The sequence below is a fragment of the Erinaceus europaeus genome, chromosome 1 (genome assembly GCF_950295315.1).
Source record: "Erinaceus europaeus chromosome 1, mEriEur2.1, whole genome shotgun sequence".
NCBI classification, from domain to species: domain Eukaryota; kingdom Metazoa; phylum Chordata; class Mammalia; order Eulipotyphla; family Erinaceidae; genus Erinaceus; species Erinaceus europaeus.
The window spans coordinates 61,207,215-61,229,464 of NC_080162.1; the positions used below are offsets into that span (position 1 = coordinate 61,207,215).

The 22,250-nt window shown below is 41.5% G+C and overlaps 1 protein-coding gene across 2 annotated transcripts in view; it reads right to left on the bottom strand.

The window, feature by feature from the left end:
• Window positions 1-20,033: 20,033 nt before the first annotated feature.
• ISM1 (isthmin 1) overlaps window positions 20,034-22,250 on the bottom strand; it is a 96,287-nt gene continuing 94,070 nt past the window's right edge. For both annotated transcript variants that reach the window (XM_060186488.1, XM_060186483.1), the window contains exon 6: window positions 20,034-21,052. In XM_060186488.1, coding sequence (XP_060042471.1) covers window positions 20,535-21,029 — 495 coding nt within the window. In that variant the 5' untranslated portion in view covers window positions 21,030-21,052 and the 3' untranslated portion in view covers window positions 20,034-20,534. The remainder of the gene's footprint in view (window positions 21,053-22,250) is intronic.

Sequence of the window (22,250 nt, forward strand, 5' to 3'; positions counted from 1 at the left end):
CAGGGTCTAGACCTTTCTGGAACAGATCATTTCTCTCCTTAGAAGGAAGAAGCAAACATGACCTATGCAAAGAGGAAAAGTCCTACTTGGAGTAGCTGTGGGCTGAATTTTTTAAAAATTTTTTATTTAAGAAAGGATTAATGAACAAAAACATAAGGTAGGAGGGGTACAACTCCACACAATTCCCACCACCCAATCTCCATAACCCACCCCCTCCCATGATAGCTTTCCCATTCTCTAGCCCTCTGGGAGCATGGACCCAGGGTCGTTGAGGGTTGCAGAAGGTAGAAGGTCTGGCTTCTGTAATTGCTTCCCCGCTGAACATGGGCGTTGACTGGTCGGTCCATACTCCCAGTCTGCCTCTCTTTTTCCCTAGTAGGGTGTGTCTCTGGGGAAGCTGAGCTCCAGGACACATTGGTGGGGTCTTCAATCTAGGGAAGCCTGGCCAGCATCCTGGTGGCATCTGGAACCTGGTGATTGAAAAGAGAGTTAACATACAAAGCCAAACAATTTGTTGAGCAATCATGGATCCCAAGCTTGGAATAGTGGAGAGGAAGTGTTAGGGAGGTACTCACTGCAAACTCTAGTGTACTTCTGCTTTCAGGTATATATTTTGCAGTAGTTTATGGATACGTGTGAACATAAGCGCTCTCTCACAGAAACTGGTGTATATCTAGGTTATGGGACTTTGTTAGAAAGTGAACTACCTGAGATGAAATGTGGGCTGAATTTTAACCACCATTTTAACTATCATTGTCACAGTCAGGAGGTGTATGGCATAGGTCCTTGGGGAAGAAATGGCTCATTTACTCTCCTGTATCTTCTTTATTTCCTATAGAATCTGTATCTGTTACATGGGGCATATAGTGATAATATTACAATTAAATGTGGTCATATACTAGTTATGGTTAATAGGTTACAAAGAGAAATGAGTCTGCAACTTATGGGAAATTTATTCATTTTTCCCCTCTATTTTTTTTTCTTTTTACTGGACTGTGACCAGGATGACTGGAAGGTAGATCATGAAGTGTAAAATGCTTGAAGAGAAAGGCAAAGCAATGGATACCATTTCTATGTGGAACAATCCACCTCTAAACTTATTTTTCACAAACATGAAACAAAGGTCTTACTTATGCTATGGTTGCCTAGTTTCCTGTTACCCTTCTTAAACAATATGCGATGTCTTATTCATTTGGAACTTTCTAAAACAACCTCATATCTATCCAACATGTTTCCTTTCTCTTTGAATTTACCAGAATTAATTTCATTTACTTACAGCCTTGAACTTGAATGGCAAAATGCATCTCTAAATTCTGCACCAGGATTAGCAACACAGGATTATGTTAGTGTTTCTTTTTGATTGAATTAATAATGATTAGCAAGATTTTAGGATAAAAGAGGTACAATTCCCACACCAGAGTTCCACATCCCATCCCCTCCATTGGAAGCTTTCCTATTCTTTATTCCTCTGGGAGTACGGGCACAGGATCACTATGGGGTGCAGAAGGTGGGAGGTCTGGCTTCTGTAATTGCTTCTCCACTGGACATGGGCATGGGCTTTGACAGGTTGATCCATACTCCCAGCCTGTCCCTATCTTTCCCTAGTGGTGCAGGGCTCTAGAGAAGTAGGTTTCCAGGTTGTCTGCCCAGGGAAGCTAGGTTAGCATCTGAAACTTGGTGGCTGAAAAGCATTAAGGTATAAAGCAGAACAAACTGTTTAATAATCGGAACTGCCGGGCTGAGCTTCATTGACGGGAGACAGAGGACCCGGGACTCATGGCTGGGTTGTATGCAGTATCTCTTTATTCATGCTGGATGCAGCACAATCTAAGCCAAGCTAAACTAAAACTAAAACTAACTAAAACGAACAATGTTGTCTTTATATATACTTCCCAAGTAGGGTGTGAACAGGATGTGACATAGAGAGGGTGGAGAGAAAAGTGACTGGTGGAAGATCAAGGTGTGACAAGGAGAGGGGGCGGATCAGGTGAGAAATCTACCACTGAACCACCAATGCCCTGGAGGGAGGGTGGTGCCTTATGTAAATGTAAAAATGATTTATGTAAATAGACTGCAGCTTGGGTGGGATCAAACCATTCCCATACAGGCATACCGGTGCCTGGTTAAGCAGAAGCCAGGGGGAGCTGGCATACTATCCAACATCTCCCCCTTTCTTTTTAACTATATGCCATAGTATCAGGAATGTGGGGCACTTTGTGAGGCAGGGAGACTGATAAGAGGCACACCTTTTGGGGTTCTACTGTCCCTCCTTGCTCAACCTCTCCGTAGAGAGAGAGACTAACAGGATTGACACACCCCTCAGGCTCAAGCCCTTCCAAGCTCAACCACATCCTCACAATACCCCAACATCTCCCTCTTACTTAATGGAAACCTATATAACTGGGTCAATGTCTGTAAAAGGCTTCATCTCTGTCAGGGGAATAGCAGTGTAGGGGTGAACAGAAACCTATATCATACAGGTGTTTTCAAAAGAACTGGCATACAACATGGAGGAACAAAATAGGAGAGCAGCAATAACCAGTGTGATGCCAAGGGGAGGCCTGAAGGGGTGTTTCCTGACTCAAAGGGCAAGGCCTAGCAGGCGAAAGGGCATTTCTTGCCTTTGGGAGCATCTATTGCCTCTTGGGGCGCTTCATGCCTCTGTGGGCATCTCTTGCCTTAAAGGGCGTTTCCTACCTTTGTGGGCATGACCTAGTAAGGAGGGGGAGTTTCCTATCTCTGGGGACAGAGCCTGCAGGCGAGGGGACATGGCCTATAAAGTCCCAAGGCAGCTGGCTGCAGTCAGTCTTTGAGAAACCCAGCAGCATAAAGGGAAGCTGCTGTAAAGTTGTATAATAGTGTCCAAGAGCTGTACCAGTAAGTCCGATGGAGGAGTCAGTCCAAAGTAGATGACCACGGAAGAAAATGCCAGGGGATGAAACACTGCACATCTGTCTCAATGGGGAATGTCGGCCACCGGAATTCAGCTTTTCTGTATAAAGTGAGCTTTGGCGTCTGTGAATCTGTTTCTTCAGGTCGTGCCAGGTCACATCATTGGTTTCCGGGGGTGTGTTGTAGTCATTCCATCTTGTGGGTGATGTCAGAGAACAGGGGTCCAAATGCATTTCCAGGAATTTCCATTTGAGAAGATGCTTTTTCATGTGAAGACTTGACAGCTGAAATTGACTTACTTGTCAAACAAAACTTGTAGCAGATTAAAATTTTACTGTAATTGATAACTCCATTATAATTGGAAGTCCTTTCTAGTATGATTTCAAAGTTGTTGAAACAGTTTAAACTCAATAAAATGTGGAAAGGTAAACAGAAGAACCACAGTTAGAAGCCTTAGGCATGAGAATAATTAACATAATCATTGCACTATCTGCCCTGTCCATAACTCATACTGTTTTGAGGATTAAACATTTCAGATTTATGCCAAGACATAAAAAAAAGAAATCAAAGGAGGAAAAAACAATTTTTTGGATTGTTTCTGGATGTCTCTAGAAATCATGGCTGCGTCCAGCATTTTTTTTTAAGTCAATGTTAAACAAAAATTCAGTCATTCAAATCACTCTCTTACGAAACGCAACTTGAACCAGATTATCCAGATCTCACCATGTAGCATCATGAGTCCCCGGAGGGCATCCTAGTCCAAAAAGCTCCTCGAAATTCCATTTAGGGTGCTTCTGTCTGTTCCTGCAGGATTGCAGGCACCCATTTTTAAAAGAGTCTTCCCATCAAAGAAATAATCCAATCAGCAGAGTAGAACTAACCACATATTTCCATTCTTGGGGACTGCCAGGGTACTCGAGAATGCTCCTCAAATTAGAGTAGTCCTTCTCAGCAGGAAACATGTGAGAAGTCCAGAAAGTCCCAGGGGAAATTTCCGTGCATATTCCAAGGTCTACGACGATCATGAAGAACTAAATTGTGGCCTGGAGCAAAATGTAGTCCTTCTCCTCGGGAAACATGGGAGAGGGAATCCAGAAAGTCCAAGGAGAAATCTCTGTGCATCTCCCAAGCTCTATGATTAGGGTCACAAGAAACCAAAGTTCCCGGTCAGGGAACTGAAGTGTGGCCCAGAGCAAAATGTTCCAGAGACAGAGTAACTGTCTCATGATGAAACAGTAGACGTTTTGGCAAACCTCTTCATAAGTAGAAAGGCAACCCATGGCGGATGGGTAGCCAAGTTTACTTATCTGGGCGATGGGCAGGTTAGGTCCCACGTCAGTGCCTGTTTCAGGGCTTATGTCAGTCCCTGTTCGGGCGCCATATGCCGGGCTGAGCTTCATTGACGGGAGACAGAGGACCCGGGACTCATGGCTGGGTTGTATGCAGTATCTCTTTATTCATGCTGGATGCAGCACAATCTAAGCCGAGCTAAACTAAAACTAAAACTAACTAAAACGAACAATGTTGTCTTTATATATACTTCCCAAGTAGGGTGTGAACAGGATGTGACATAGAGAGGGTGGAGAGAAAAGTGACTGGTGGAAGATCAAGGTGTGACAAGGAGAGGGGGCGGATCAGGTGAGAATTCTACCACTGAACCACCAATGCCCTGGAGGGAGGGTGGTGCTTTATGTAAATGTAAAAGTGATTTATGTAAATAGACCGCAGCTTGAGTGGGATCAAACCAATCCCATACAGGCATACCGGTGCTTGGTTAAGCAGAAGCCAGGGGGAGCTGGCATACTATCCAATACGGAACGTAAAGGTAAAAATATAGAAGATGAGATTTGGGGCCTCCATTTTGGAAAAAGGTAGAAGTCTATTTTAGGTATAGCTAACATGCAGTATTATCTGGGGAGGCATGGAAGGTATATTTTATACAGCTGAGTCAACATCCCAGCCCTAATGTAACAAGTTTTTTTTTTTTTAATTTTAATTTTTTTTTATTGCCACAGGGTCATTTTGAGAGACTCAGTGCAGGTACTATGAATCCACGCTCCCAGCAACCACTTTCCCTTTTTATTCTTTCTTCCCCCCCCATACTTCCTTTTTTTTTTTTTTTTAATTAGGTAGTACAGATAGAAATTGAAAGGAGAGGGGGATACAGAAGGGAAGAAAGAAAGAGAGATAAATGCAGACCTACTTCACCACCCATGGAGTTTCCTACCTGCAGGTGGGGAGCAGGGGCTTGAACCTGGGTCCTTACATATCCCATATGGTAATGCGTGAGCTCAACCATGTGTGCCACCACCTGATCCCCATGTGTCAATATTTTAAGGTTAAAATACCTCTTAAACAAAGAGCTAGTAGCCTTGCAGAAATCTTCTAATGAAGTCTGACTTATCCTTCAACCCTTAGCCTCTGGAAACCCTAGACGAGATGTATATCATTGGTAATGGTGTTCCTGAGTTCTGTCTTCTAAAACTCCCAGTTTCTAAAAACAAGCAGAAGTATCTGGCATGCCTACTTACATCTGGCTCATCTAGTGAAAGCTGCCTAGAGTCTAAATGTTTCTTACCCTGTTTGGTTTTCTGCAATTTGAGTTTTTAGAAGAAAGACTGTGGGAGAAATCTGTGGGCAGATTTGAGTGCTGAGTCATGGGTTATAGTGATGAGATGAGTCAAAGGAGGTTATCAGGTGAAACACATAAGGGCCCTAACTTGTATTTGAGACATACACAGATGAATCTCAAATCTCTTTTCCTGATGCTCCAGCTAGCTGATAGTTTGGTGAGAGTGGGGCATGATAGAAGGCACAGAAGTGAGCAAAGATACTATCAATACATTTGGCAGAACAGTTGAAAAGGAAATACAAATTTGGAGCCAGACCTACCCAGGTTTAAATATGGATTCAATTGTGTGATAATGTGTCAGTCTTCTTGAGTTTTGAGATCATCTGTGATGCTTTTTTTCCCTCCAGGGTTATCGCTGGGGCTTGGTGCCAGCACTATGAATCCACTGCTCCTGAAGGCTATTTTTCCCATTTTGTTGCCCTTTTTGTGGTTGTTATTGTTGTTATAGCTGTTGTTGTTGTTGGATAAGACAGAGAGAAATCGAGAGAGGAGGGAAAGACAGAGAGGAGGAGAGAAAGACACCCACAGACCTGCTTCACTGCCTGCAAAGTGACCCCCCTGCAGGTGGAGAGGTGAGGGCTTGAACTGGGATCCTTATACCGGTCCTTGCGCATTGTGCCATGTCTGTTTAACCCACTGCGCTATCGCCCTGCCCCCTGTAATGCTTTTAAAAGGTGATTTAGTGAGAGCAAATCTCAGTCTATTGTCTAGGACATAGGAGATGCTTTGTATCTAGGTCCTTTCTCTTCCTGCAGCAACAGGGGTGGGATTGCAGGGGTGAGTGGGAACTGCCACTCAGCAAGATTGTGAGGCTGGCTCAAAGTCTCCAATTCAGTAAGTGACAGATATAGGGACAATCTTCTGTTTATTACCTGTTGTGTATGAAACAAAAGGGAGGTATTAGGGAGAGGCATTAAGTACCTCTTCCGGATAAACTGATGTAGCTGGCAGGAGTGGCTTCATTGCCCAGGAACCAGTGATAGAGACGTTAACACCTGGATCTTCATCCAATGTAGCTGTCATATCCTCCTTTGTGTGGAGTGAAATACAGCAAGGGTATTGTAGAATGTCATTTAACCTCACAGCATTACCTATTTTTCCTTTTCAGTTTTGTTTATTTTTCAGTTCTTTAGTAATTTAAAATATGCAACTTAACCAGAATACAGTGTAACAGTTGTAAATTGTACACTACTCAGATTTAGGCAGTATTAATATTTTTAAATATGTATATATTTATTTATAAGGAAATAAAATATTTATCCACTCTGTCCACTCACTGTGATCTATGCCTAGAAGTAACGATTTACTTTAAAGTTGGTGTCTAGCCTTCTCATGCAGAATTTAGTACTTTCATTACTTATGTAATGAAATGTCCAGTTATATTATAGTATTATGGCATTGTTTGTGAGTCCTGAAATTATTGAAATTATATAATTCTACACATATACATTTGCAATTCACTTTCATTTTTATGACACATCTGTGACAAAATTCATAACTGTAGATCATTTATTTTAACAGCTGGAGAGTACTCTAGCCTAAGAATGTAACATGATTTATTTATCCATTTCTCTGTTGGTGGATAATTTAAATTGTTCCTGGTTTCTGATAATATTAAAAAAAATCCCTCTGGAGTGAGTGAGTTTGTTGAATTCTGCTACAGTTCACTTTACTACATGTATTCACAGTACTCTCCAGTTTACCTCACCAAAGGGAGTGGTGATGAATTTCTGTTTTCTCATTACCTTGCCAGACTTGTTTTATCTTTCTTTCTTTTTTTTTTTTTTTTGCCTATAGGGATATTGCTGGGACTCAGTGCCTGCACTACAATCCACTGCTCCTAGAGGCCATCTTTTTTCCATTTTGTTGTTGTTGTTGTTATTGTTATTTCTGTTGTTGTTCAATAGGACAGAGAGATATCGAGAGAGGAGGGGAAGACAGAGAGGGGGAGAGAAAGATAGAGACCTGCAGACCTGTTTCACCACTTGTGAAGGGACTTCCCTGCAGGTGGGGATCTGGGGGGCTCGAACCAGTATCCTTATGCTGGTCCTTGCACTTCATATCACTTGTGCTTAACCAGGTGCACTACCGCCTGACACCCTTACCCCACCCACCCCCAGACTTGTTTTATCTTATTAGGGTTATCTTATTAGGGTTTATCTTATTAGGGTGCATCTGGGTGACAAGTCTAGCAGATGGAGACTTGTCTCAAGTGGCCTCCCCCAGGGCTCTGTTCTGGCTCCTACGCTATTCAATATTACATCAATGACCTCCCAGAAACTTCTTCAAGGAAGTTCATCTACGCCGATGAGATCTGCTGTGCAACTCAGGCATCCAAGTTCGACATCCTTGAGGAAACACTCATGAAAGACATGTCTCTGATATCTGATTACTGTAAAAAATGGCGACTAATCCCTAGCACTGCAAAAACGGTATCATCTGTTTTCCATCTACACCATGCCTTGGCCTCATGTGAGCTTAATGTCTGCTTGGCGATATGAGAATCCGGCATGAAGCCCAGCCAGTCTATCTTGGCGTTACTCTCGATCGCACTCTGTCATTTCACGAACATCTCATAAAAACTGCAGCAAAGGTGGGCGTGAGGAATAACATCATTGCAAGACTGGCCAGCTCCTCATGGGGCGCGAGCACTTCCACACTGCGATCATCATTTCTGGCATTCTGCTATTCCACTGCAGAATACTGTGCCCCAGTATGGTTCCGTAGCCCCCATGTCCACTTGGTCGATTCCAAATTATATTCCTCCATGAGGATAATTTCTGGAACCATCCGTTCCACCCCGGTTCCATGGCTGCCAGTTCTTAGCAACATCGCCCCGCCAGATATTCGTCGGGATGCGGCATCATCTAAGTTCATTTCCCACGTCTACGCTCGACTGGACCTGCCAATATACGCGGATATCTTCGCCCACCCTGTCCAATGCTTGACGTCTCGTCATCCAATCTGGTCCCCTATGCCTACACTGATCTTCTCTGTTCCAGACTCTTGGAAACAGAGTTGGCAGTCAGCTGAGGTAAAGAACAAACACCTCATCACAGACCCCTGCAAGCGTCAACCCGGCTTTGACCTAGCACGTTATGATTGGGCCCTCCTCAATCGCTATCGAACAGGCCATGGCTGGTGCGCCGCTATGTTCCATCGCTGGGGAGCCAGAGACTACCCGAACTGCCCCTGCGGCTACAGACAGACTATGACCCACATAGTCAACGACTGCCACCTCTCCAGATTCAAAGGAGGTCTCGAAACTTTATATCAGGCTCAACCTGACGCTGTTGACTGGCTACGGAAGAAGGGCAAACGCTAGAAGAAGAAGAAGAATTAGGGTTGTCTTATCAGATCTGTTTTCCTAAACAATCTGTGGGGAATCTGGCTTATTAACTGCAGTCACTTTAACTAATCACACCTTCATCTGGCCCAACAGAACTATGGTATTACAAATAGTCTTCTGAGTTAGCTCCTCCACAGAACCTCTTTACATGATAGGGCTCTTCTCTGCTCCTCTTTGTGTCCCCTGAACCTAGAATGGTGAATGGTGATAGGCATGCAGAAATGTTCAACGCTTGTTGACTTTAAAAAAAAAAAAAGAAAGAAAAGGAGATGAAAGAATAAGATGGTCAAAGAAATCTTCCCAAAGAGATATCCCAAAGAGGATACAACTATCTACTCAGGTATTAAGAATGATAAAGTCATCCTTCTTCACCTCATCTTGGATAGAGCCTGAAGTAATCAAGTTAATTGAGCTAAGCCAGAAAGAGCAGGATGAATATGAGATGATTTCAGTCATAGACAGAACTTAAGAAACAATAGTAAAGGGCAGCATAAAGTAAAATTTGGACTGGTAGTGTATTACACCAAAGCAAAGGACTCAAGGGAAGGAGAAGGTGGGTGCGGTGGTGGGTGGGGTTGGTGGGGGGGGGTTGGTGGTGCTGGTCTTGCTACATGATGGTGGACCTAAATAACAGGTGAGTGTTCTACAGATGCCTATCTTGGTGAGATGAGATATTGTAACCATGTGCCAACAACCTAACTGGAAACCTCTCACCTCCAAATAAAACGAGAAAAAAGCAAGCAGAAAAGCCAATATTGGTAAAAGGAAGTGAGCTCTTCATATGCTCCTGGATAGCACTTCAGTTACTACAACCATTTTGAAAAACTCTTGGGTAGCATCTATTAATGCTGCATATATAAGGAAAGACAGAAACAGATTGGGGGGGTCAGGTGGTGGCACACTTGGCTAAGTGCACGTTACAATGGCCAAGGGCCTAGTTTTAAACCCCTAGTCCCCACCTGCAGGGGGAAAGCTTTTCGAGTGGTAAAGCAGTGTTGCATGTATCTCTCTCCTTCTCTATCACCTCCTTCCCTCTCAATTTCTGACTGTCTTTATCCAATAAATACATGGAGATGATGATGATAATAATAATAATAATGATGGAAACAGGCTGGAAGTATGGATCAATCTGCCAATGTCCATGTCCAGTGGAAAAGCAATTATAGAAGCCAGACCTTCCACTGTCTACATCTCATAAAGCATTTTGGTCCATATTCCCAGAGAGATAAATGTTAGGGGAAGATGACCAGAGGGCTCTGAACTCCAATTCCATCAGGATTCTGAGAGAGAAGAGGGAAAAAGGAAGGACATTCAGAAGTAGTAACAGGTGGAGGTGTGACTTAGAAAGGAAGAGAAGGTAGGACCATAGAAAAAAAGGGCAAATCTCTCTCATATATATATAATTGTCAACTCATATCTCTGAACTACTTGGGAAAACTACTGTAGTTTCCAATGAAAGGATTGGGGACACAGAAATCTGGTGGTGGGAAAAATGTGGAATTATACCCCTGTTATCTTATAATTTTGTACATTAATAAAAAATAAAGTTAAAAAGCAACATATGCTCTATGGTGTCTAATTCCACTTTTCACAGAAATGTGTACATCCCAACAACAGATATAGCCTGGAGTCTTTACTGCAGCACTGTTTATGAAAACTTCAAACTGGAAACCACCGAATACATGTCTACAGCAGAACTCTAAAATAGAAATGTGGAATACTAGACAATGGTAAGAAAGAATGATTGCTAGAAGCAACATGCAATCACTTCTTGATAGCATGCTGAGCAAAAACACATCTAATATCAGTCATGTATAATTCCATTTATCTGAAATTCAAAATCATATACTGACTTCATGTCAAAGTTGTGAAACTGATAAAGTTTGGTGGGAAGTGGGTACTCACTGAACAGGGGCATGAGAATATTGGCAACTTTATTTGTATATGATTTATTTTATTTGTTTACATTTGTATGTGTGTGTGGGTGGGGGGACTAGAGCATCTCTCTGGTCATATGTGGTGATGGGGAATTGCAGAGCATGAACTCTAAGTGCTGAGCTATACCTCTGGTTGCATATTTATTTTGTATTGATGCCAAATTACCATACAATGAAATTAATTTTTAGGTGCACAATTCAATAAGGTTTTCTTTTTAGTGATTTTTAAAAATTTATAAAACGGAAGTATTGACAAGACCATAGGGTAAGAGGGTACAACTCCACATTATTACTACCACCAGAACTCTGTATCCAAACCTCCCCCTTGAAATCTTCCCTATTTTTAAAAAATATCTATTTCCTTTTGTTGCCCTTGTTGTTTTTTATTGTTGTAGTTATTATTCTTGTTATTGATGTCATCATTGTTAGGACAGAGAGAAATGGAGAGAGGAGGGGAAGACAGAGAGGGGGAGAGAAAGACACCTGAGGACCTGCTTCACTGCATGTGAAGCGACTCCCCTGCAGTTGGGGAGCCAGGGGCTGGAACCAGGATCCTTACGCTTTGTGCCTCCTTCACTTAACCCACTGAGCTACCGCCGGACTCCCAAAATCTTCGCTATTCTTTATCCATCTGGGAGTATGGACCCACGATCATTATGGGGTGCAGAAGGTAGGAGGTCTAGTTTCTGTAATTGCTTCCCTGCTGAACATGGGTGTTGGCAGGTTGAACCATACTCCCAACCTGTCTCTCTCTTTCCCTAGTGGGGTAGGGATCTGAGGAGGCAGGGCTCCAGGACACATTGGTGGCAATTCAATGAGTTTTGACAAATGCATACAGTTATGTAGTCACCATCATAACCAACATCAAGAATATTCCTATCACCCTATAGGCATTCCCTGTGAGAAAGATATGCTTTGTTTCTTGACCTTGATTGTGGATTACATAGATGTGAGAACTTTGTGAAGATTCTTTGAATCTTGTGCACTTGTGACAAGAATGCATTTTTCTGATTGTATGTTGTATTTTTGCTTCATTTTTATTAGTGATTTAATATTGATTTACAAAATTATAAGATCACAGGGGTATAATTCCATACTCTATCACCACCAAGTTCTGTGTCTCCACTCCTTCCACTGAAAACTGCATTGGTTCTCCCAAGATCACATATATGGGTTGGCTATTATTTTTATAACTGTCTATCTATCTATCTATCTATCTATCTATATATATATATATATATTTGTCCATTTTTTTTTTGTATGGTCCTGCCGTCTCTTCTTTCCTATGTCACACCTACTACTTCTGAGTATCCTCCCCTGCCCCCACCTTTCCTTCCCTCTTCTCACTCTGGGTCCTGATGGAACTGGAGTTCATCTTCCCCTAGGCGTATGGACCAAAATTTTTTTATGGGGTGCAGAAGGTAGACGGTCTGGCTTTTTTAATTACTGGGAGTGGTGAATTCATTCTGCTGCTACCGAGGACCAGAGGTAACCCTGGTGACAAAACAAACAAACAAACAAAAAACAGTGCAGAACACTTTTGTATCGTGCTTGAAGAAATCCTGATCAATATGGCTTTGGCTGAGCTGAATCTAACCATCTGTGAAAGCTCCTTGGGAACAGGTGCATCAGTGTTGTGTCTTTTCTGTCTTCCTTTTGTAGAGGCTTCACTTTAGTTAACAGTGAGGGCAGTGAGTTACTTTAGAGCCCCCAGAAAATATTTCATTTTGGGAGATCCTGATTTTTTTTCTGCCTCTCTCCCTTTCTTCCTCCTTTGCTCCCTCTCCCTTCCTATCTGTCTTTTAAATTTAATTAATTAATTAACCAATTAATTAATTAATTTTACAAGAGCACTGCTTAGTTCTGGCTTATAGTGGTGTGAGGGATTGAACCTGTGACTTTGGAGCTTCAGGCATAGAAGTCTTTTTGCATAATCATGATGCTATCTCTCCTGCCCACATTCTTTCTTGCTTTTATTTTTAATTTTTGCTTTATTTTTACTTTTTCTTATATTTAGGACAGAGAGAAATTGAGAGAGAAGGGGGGAACAGGGAGTGAGAGAGACAGAGACGCACCAGAAGCACTGCTTCACCACTTGTGAAGCTTGGTCCCTGAAGGTGGGGACTGGGGCCTTGAAACTGGGTCTTTGCTCATGGTAACGTGTATGCTCAACCAAGTGTACTGCCACCTGGCCCTTTTTACCTTTTTTACTTTTTCATTTGTTAACTCTTTAAAATTTAACACAAAATAAAACAAAGCAGGTGCAGAGGGAAATAAATAAGAGTATAGCTAGACAAAGTGAAGCTGTATGACTTAAGGGTATAAAATTGAAACAGTGCTTCTTGAAGGCTGCTACTACCATTCCCTTCCACTAAGGAACTAAAGGCAAACTCATTTAGATGTTCCCTTCCATGGCAAATAAACCTAAGATTTAGTTATGACCTTTGTGAAAAATAAACACAGTTACACAGAAAAAAAAAAAACTTCTTTCTTTTATAAAAGTCAGGCTTGAAATTTTTATATCTTTTGAGTCATATTCTTGAAGCAATTGGCTGATTAATTCAAGAAATGTTACTTTCCCAACTCAAACATGACATTTTGAAAATAATCCATGAATTACATGCTTCAAGAATGAAAGGCTTTTCTGTGCCATTTAAAAGGTTCTTTTTTTTTTTTTTTGAGGGTAATCATGAATATCTATAAGGGCACATTTATTATTCCCAGAACAGATAGAAAATTAGCAAAGTCATAAAATTCTTACCCAGTTTTGCTTTTGCAGCTGTGTTTCAACCCAGTTCCCCGCCAATATCCTTGCCACTAAAGTGGTTAAGGATGATGCTATTTTTCCCATTACAAGCAAGGCACCAGTCTTTGTATGCTAGTTTTTGCAAATCTCTACACAGAGATTTAATAAAGTATCTAAGCGTTGTTCTTCTGGTGGCATTCAGTAAAGAGTTCTTAGTCTCATGAATTTACTTCTGGAAGAGTTTTCACCATAAAACTCTAGTTTGATTCTAGAAAACATCTCTCTCCTATTAATTCCATATAGTAAACCAGTGCTAAACCTCAGAAAAGCAACTGGCTATAAGTTATCTGCCTTAATTTACACTACTGTATCCAAGATCTATTCACATGGATGTATGTTTTTGTATATACCCACCCAGTAATTACTGAGGCAAGCCTTTAATTTGTCTGAAATCATGCAGGCATAATGGTGACGACCCACACAGTTTTCCATTGGAAATTGTATATGGATGACAAAGAGAGAGCCCCTTCTCATCTCCTCCTCCCCCCACATACTTCCTGGGATGATTTTTCATGACTTTTTGTATGTCAGGCCAAAATAATGTTGCGGTGTTTATCTCTGTGGTTCCATTGATTAGAGCAATGTTATTCAAAGTGCGTACTTTGGAGCAGGTCTGGTTGTAGTCAGCAAGAAGGTGCATTCAAAAAATAAGAAAAGGCACTCAAAAATTCAAGAGGTATTTGACAGAATAACTTTTCTCTCTGTTGAGATGGGGGTTATTATTATTATTATTATTTGCCTCCAGGGTTATCACTGGGTCTTGGTGCCTGCACCACAAATCCAGTGCTCCCAATTGGAGGGGAAGACAGAGAGGGGAAGAGAAAGATACACACCGGCAGACATGCTTCACAGCTTGGGAAGTGACCCCCCACACACACACACACAGGTTGGTTGCCGGGGCTCAAACCGGGATCCTTGCACCGGTCATTGTGTTTTGCACCATATGCATAACTCTTATTTCATTCTCAGAACTGGAAAATACAGAGGCTCATTAACCTATCTGATGGTACCCAGAGTGTAAGAGAGGTAGCCAAAACCAGAATTCAGGCAGTCTGATTCAGTTCTCAAACTCTTAATATTTTTACATGTAGCACAGTAGTTTTGGCTGAGTGCAATGATTCTAGGAGCTGGGGTGTAAGAAAGCAAGAGATATAACACATGCCCTTGAGATCTAATCAACTGAGTTCACATGCTGTGGGGAAAATAGACTAGTTTTCTTGTCAGTGGAGCAAGCTACCTTCTAGAAACATCCAGCTCTCTTATCCAGCCTGAGCAAGGTCTCAGCTATAGGATTAAAAATCCACTTATAGAATATAAGAAAACTGAGCAGAGTATGTAGAAATATCACCACACCCCTTGCCACTAAATATGAGACACCATAGAAGTTGGTGCAGGGATATTAACAGGTTCAAGTTAATTTGAGCAAAGGCACAGTGAGTTGGATTAAAAATCCTGGTTCTTTGATCTACTTGGTCTAGTACAGCTATATACAAGATACTGGGTACTGTACAGCAAACCCTAACAAAAGGACTTTTCAAAGTTAACCCAATTACCAAATAATGTGATGATAACATTAACTATTGATTGTCTTTTTGAACCCTAAGACAGCAGGAACCTCACATCTCCACTATAGAGCCTCTACTTCCCCCAGTCCTGGAACCCTTGGATAGGGCCCACTTTCCCATATGCCTCTCCCAATCCATATCAAATAATATTGCATCTGCCGATCACAACCTAACCAATGCAACGATTGCCACCTCAACATGCTTCACTTCAGACTGTGTCCAGAGACTTTACGTGTGGAATGACAACCCTTCAACTTCATTACTCGGGTGAGACCTTTCCTTTCATAGTATACTCTAATTTCATCTCAGGTGGTTCACTTTCTAACAAAGTCCCAAAACCTAGATATACACCAGTTTCTGTTAGAGAGAGCATATGTTCACACGTATCCGTAAACTACTACAAAATATATGCCTGAAAGCAGAAGTACACTAGAGTTTGCAGTGAGTACCCCCCTAACATTTCCTCTCCACTATTCCAAGCTTTGGGTCCATGACTGCTCAACAATTTGTTTGGCTTCATATGTTAACTCTCTTTTCAGTCACCAGGTTCCAGATGTCATCAGGATGCCAGCCAGGCTTCCCTAGACTGAAGACCACACTAATGTGTCCTGGAGTTCCGCTTCCCCAGGGACCCACCCTACTAGGGAAAGAGAGAGGCAGAGTGGGAGTATGGACCAACCAGTCAATGCCCATGTTCAGCGGGGAAGCAATTACAGAAGCCAGACCTTCTACCTTCTGCAACCCACAATGACCCTGGGTCCATGCTTCCAGAGGGATAGAGAATGGGAAAGCTATCAGGGGAGGGGATGGGAGATGGAGATTGGGTGGTGGGAATTGTGTGGAATTGTACCCCTCCTACCCTATGGTTTTGTTAATTAATCCTTTCTTAAATAAAAAATAAAATAAAAATCCTGATTCTGTGGTTTTAAGGAGAGTTAGGGAGAGACTAGAGCAAGGATATAGTAAGGGTAGAAGCATTGCCAAGGTCAATAGACAGAACTGGCTGCAACTATCTCTGCCATTTAGTGGAATAACAGCATTATGATCTTGAAAAGTAGTTAACCTTGTTGGACTTCTTTTCCCTCCTTTGCAAAATGGATAAAACATGTCAGCCTCCTATTGTAAAGTGATTAGTGTAGAGTCACAGAGTATGTGTTCAAGAAAGGGTGACTGACACAGAACCTGTTATTCAGTCCCAATTTCTAGTCTTAGGATGGGAACTCTTAACCTTTAGGTTACTGAGCTCCAATGACAGGAATACTTAAGAGACTAGTCATAGTGGATAATGAACCAAAGAGAAATATGACACTTCCCTGGCCTCTCACTCACTCTTCCTAGGTGCTGCCACTAGAGGGCATGGGCATCACTGCCTGCCCCTATTGGTTTGTTCAGATGTGATATACAAGAAAAAGGACTCTTTCTAGGGATAAGCAGTGGAACAAAGCATCCCAAGAGACATTTGTAGAGCAGTGAATGGCGGACTGTATTTGTATGTGCTTCGGGTAAGACCACAGATACTCTGCTTAGCTGTAAAACTGACCCTCTAGAACATGATACTTTCCATAAGGGAATTACGTGGGGTTAACTTGGAGTTGACTGGGGGACCCATACTGAATGAGATAAGGACTCCTTATCTTATTAGAAACAAGATCTGAGGATCACTCACTGGCCCCCTAGAACTTTGGGAATGAAAATTAGCTCATCCTTATACAAACAGATTAAAATTCAAAAGTTTACAGAGATGAAGCACCACTATCCTGATATGTGGGACACCAAAAGTGTTCTCAGTGGGGGGTTGTATTGTTATGTGGAAAACAGGGAAATAGTATGCATGTAAAAACTATTGTATTTACTGTTGACTATAAAACATTAATCCCCCAATAAAGAAATAAAAAAAAAGTGTTCTCAGTAGGCAATGAGTCGAAGAGCCTTCTTTGGATTCCACCTCATCCTAACTTCAAAATATGCACTCATCTGATCAACAAAACTTGATGGAAAGGGAAAACAGCATATAAAAAACACTGTTGCTGGGGCCAGATGCTAGCACAGTGGGTTAAGCACAGAAGTGCAAGAATGGGCATAAGGATCCCAGTTCGGGCCCCTGACTCCTCACCTGCGGCGGGGGTGGGGGGTGGGTTTCTGCTTCATGGGTGGTGAAGCAGGTTTGCAGGCATCTTTCTCTCCCCCTCTCTGTCTTCTCCTCCTCTCTCGATTTCTCTCTTTCCTATCCAATAACAATAACAACAAAGGCAAGAAAAAATGGGGAAAAATAGCCTCCAGGAGCAAAAAACAAAACAAAGAAAAAAAAAACAACCCCAAAACCACAAACCACTGTTGCTCAGTCATTATCATTGTAACAGGAGAGAGGTCTGTTCCTTTTAATATTCCATGCTAACTACTTAACAAAAATAATTTAGATATGATTCCATAACTCAACACTGCTCTACTACTCATTATTCTTAAAAATCTCAATTTCAGAAAATATCAGATGCTTTCCTAGTTCCTTGCTTTTGACGGTATTATATTGTTTTGTCGCTTTATAAAATATTCTTCTTCCACTGGACTCAAAAGGTTATTTCCCTGATTCTCACCTCTATTCTCACAGTACTTACCCTTAATAGAACACTTTTTCATGGTACTGTATGGTATATTTTTGTCTCTCCTTATTGTTCAATTGAACTTCTCATATTCTTCATTTCCAGTCTTGACAAGAAACTTATCATATATCAAAAGCAATGTACCTCATTGAAATCAATTCTCTTTATAAAATATATTTCCCTTTATTAGAAACTAAATCTGCTTCTCTGATATATGTATCTATTGACTCTCCCTCTACCAACCCAGTTGCCTAAAATTCCTCTGAATATTGTCTGATTATGGATCCTCCTTCCACAATTAGGAATTGATCTTAAATACAAATATCCTAAGAATAAGAAACACATAGATAATTCATTCAATAGTATAAGTGACTGATAAAGAATTTTTCCATGGAAACAATATATTATTAATGAGAACCCAAGAGTGTGGTTAGGAATGCCAAAGACACCAGATATTTCTGATGTAATAGAGGGATCACTGGGATTAGAAGTGAAAAATGGGCCTAGTATTATTTATTATTTTTTTTCTGGGCTTTGATTTTCTTATTTAGAAAAGAAATAATTAGTGTAATGAATAGTTACACTTAGTATAATGGTCACAGAATTTTATATAGACGTAACCTTGCTTGTTTGGGTTGTCTCAAGTCTTTTTGATGAGATTTTTTTTTTCTTTTCTTTTGTTGCCACCAAAGTTACTATTGTAGCTTGGTCTACTGTTCCTCTTGGCCAATCCCTCCTCCTCATCTTTTTCTTTCTTTTGCTTAACAGGACAGAAAGAAATTGAGAGGGACGAGGGAAATAAAAAGAGAGACTCCTGGTTATGAAGTTTCAGGTGGGAACTTGGGGCTTGAACCCAGGTCCTTGTACACTATAACGTTATGCTCTTTACTAGGCATGCTACTAACCAGCCCCCTCAAATCTTGGCTCTGGTTTAGCACTTTCTTTTCTTTCTTTCTTTCCTTTTTTTTTTTTTTTTTTTTTTTTTGCCTCCAGGGGCTCAGTGCCTGCATTAGGAACACTGATCTTGAAGGTCATCTTTCCCCTTTTGTTGCTCTTGTTGTTTTATCAGTGTTGTTATTACCATTGCTGTTGTGTTGCTGTCTGATAAAACAGAGAGAAATTGAGAGAGGAGAGGAAGACAGAGTAGGGGAGAGGGGGACAGAGAGGGAGAGGAAACTGCTTCACCCCTTGTGAAGCGATCACTCTGCAAGTGGGGAGCTGGGGGCTTGAACCAGGATCATTAACTGGTCCTTGTGCTTCTGCCGTGTGTGCTTAACCCGCTGTGCTAGTGCCTGGCCCCCTGGTTTAACACTTTCTTAACTCTGGGTGGACAAAAAGTCACATTTGTCTCAAAAAGCTTTAGACTCTTGGGAGACTGGGTTGGAGTCCTTTAAGCCAAAGATTCCATGACTTACACCACCCACCATCAGATCAGCTCATGAGCCTTTTATTCCTACCTGATTTGAACCTTCTTCTTCCTTGTCCTGAAGTCTTAATTCACCAGGACAACTTAAGGTATCTATAGTATAAATATTTTCAGGTAACACATTTAGTGCAGGTAACACATTTTATTATGATTTTATTATATATTCTCTTTTCCTGGAGTTTTACAAGTTAAGACTGTATAATAACCAACTCTTCATTTGTCCTAAGTTCCATACTACAGAATACAGAACCAGGTCATATTACAATTGCTTGATGCATATGCTTCAATGATTCAATAAATACTTTACAAAAATAATGTAGTTTTTTTCTTTTCTTAAAACATAAAAAAATTAGGATTTTCTAGATTTGAGCCCCTTTCCCCTCTTTTTATATATATTTACTGATAATATGCTGGTGGAGAAAAACATTGTTTAGAATTGTTTAGATGGCATTAAAATAAAAATAGATGAAATGAGGTCTATGCTCCTTTCTTATTTTGTTTTATTTTTTTGGAAAGTGCTATTCCCTGTTTTTATGTTTGGCGGTCCTGCAGCATTCTGAACCAACTAAGACAGGAACAGAAATTCTGCTATTCTGGGAGCATTTTAGTAGAATCAAAGCATTATGTTAACAATGACCTTTTATTTTAGGTCCTATTTAAAATCATGTCTCAGATTTGCCCCTAAAATGTCCATTTTCTTCCCTTTACCCACTCTGAAGCAAGAGCATTTCAGAAGCCGAGACTTCAGCAAATTGCCTCATGACCTCATGATTAAAGATTTGATGGGTATTTTCTTGTTTTGATACATTTTTTGGTGAGATTTAAAAAAAAAATTTCCAAATCATTATAAAAATTCCCTTTCTCTTCCAATTCCCTAAGCCCCTTTTTGAACTCTCATAGAAGTGATTAAATAGCTTCCCCATGACAACTCCAGAGAAAAGGTTACATTTAAGTCACATTCGTATTAAATAAGTTATATATAAAAATTGCTTATAACGTTTACAACTTCTGTCTCTGTCCTTCTTGCTTTGCTATGGAACACTGGATTGGGGTGTGAACTGAATCACCCACTATGCTTCTAGACTTTTAGTCCTCATCATTCTTTTGACCTATAGGAGGACTTCCAAAGAGGTCTGTAGGCATTGGGAAAGGCAAGGGTGGCTTCAAATGGCAATCACCTGGGCCTGAAGCACACCTTACATGTGGTTTATGAAAAATACTCATGTGGTATATACACATATACATGGATGTGGGTTAGAGTGACTCTGCCCCAGGTGGCAGATCAGTGCAGTGCTTTTGTATCCAGGCACCAGAGGTGGTGGGTGTCTCTTTAGTACTCTCTCGCTTCTTGGAATTGTTTGATGTAATCTTCATCTGAGGGGCTCTCCGTGCATTTCTGTCCATTGTTGGGAGGCCGGGCCTCATTATATCTGCTCCAGTCTCCTTTGCAGATAATCCAGGGCAGAATGTCCACTTTGTAGTGGAGTTCCGCTGAGAACTCCGTGCTGATGAGGTTGGGTGTCCCAGCCCCTTTGCCTCTGGTGATGAGCTGCATGTTGTCGCCATAGCAACAGTGTTGGGCTGCCAGTGTGGTGCTCTCCAGGGACAGCATGGACCGAATACAGTATCGGGCTGTTGGCTTATAGATCTCCAGTTTCTCCTTGGGCCCACTGGCGTCCTTCCAGCGGAAGTCCTTGCGCTTGACACGGTCAAAGATGTCTGCCGTGCTGTAGGCCACCTCTGTGGGGTAGGAGCAGGGGCAGCTGGGGAGGTCGTTGACCACCTTGTGCATGTACTTTTTCAAGAATTCGCTTTTGCAGCTCATCCATCTCTCACAGCTGTCTGTGTCTGCAAAAGGCCATATATAAGCCCTCTAATCACATGTGATAAAGGCAACAGGATGACTCTGAGGTCAGTTCCTCCCTTCCCAGAGTCAACCCTTGCAGTACTCTGGAACTGACAAGCCATGGATGGCCATGCTCACCTCACATAAACTTGGGAACCTCATTCAAGACATAGTCAAAAGCATTTATACTCTGAAAACTTTTCAGACACATAGAAAAGCAGACAATATACTTATGCAACAACAACTAAGTCTATACATGGCACTTCATAAACTTCAGTGAATCTTTTACGCTTTAGCTTTTGGGGAAATACATATTATTGCCCCAACATTTTAGTAGGCATATGTGAAAAAGTCTATTTTACTGGATAGAGATAGCCAGAAATTGAGAGGCAGGGGGAGATAGAGAGGGAAGAAGATAGACAGACACCTGTAGCACTGCTTCACCACTTGTGAAGCTTTCCTCCTGTAGGTGGGTGGGCCTGGGCTTGAACTCAGGTCCTTGAGCATTTTAAGATGTGCACTCAACCAGGTGCATCACCACCCAGCCCCCAACAAAGAATTTTCAAACTGCTTCCAGGTGGCCTAATGAGGCAAAAGTAAAGAAGTTAAGAAAGAACATAAAAAGAAGTAGGATAGACAAAGACTTAGGATTCTGTAATATAAAATCAATATCCAGAAACACACAAAACTTTATTTATTTATTTTAATATGGTACTGGGGAATGAATCAAAGACCTCGCCAGTGTATGATAACATTGAGCTAGTTCTCTGGACTGGCTTCTTAATTCTGTTTACACAGAGAGATGGGGGGGTGTTATATGGAGAAAGATTAGAGAGAGGTAGAAACACTAAAGTACTACTCTATCATAGGAGTTTGCATGGTGCCAGGTCTCAAACCTGGGGATTCACACAAGGTAAGACACGTGCTTTAGCTGCTGAACTATCTCTTGGCTCCAATAAGAAACTGAAGCTTCATGAACACACGATTTTATCACTCTGGGCTACATTTTTATTCAGACAGGGACAGAAAGGGAGAGACACCATAGCGGTGGAGTTTCCTGTGGTGCCATAGCAGCGTCCCCCATGTGTTGCTAGGGCTTGAACCTACCTGCTGAGCTATCCATATGGTCCTATTAAAATGTTTTTAAAGAGCCAATCTCCACCTTGCACTTACCTGCTCATGATATCTAGCCTAGTACTT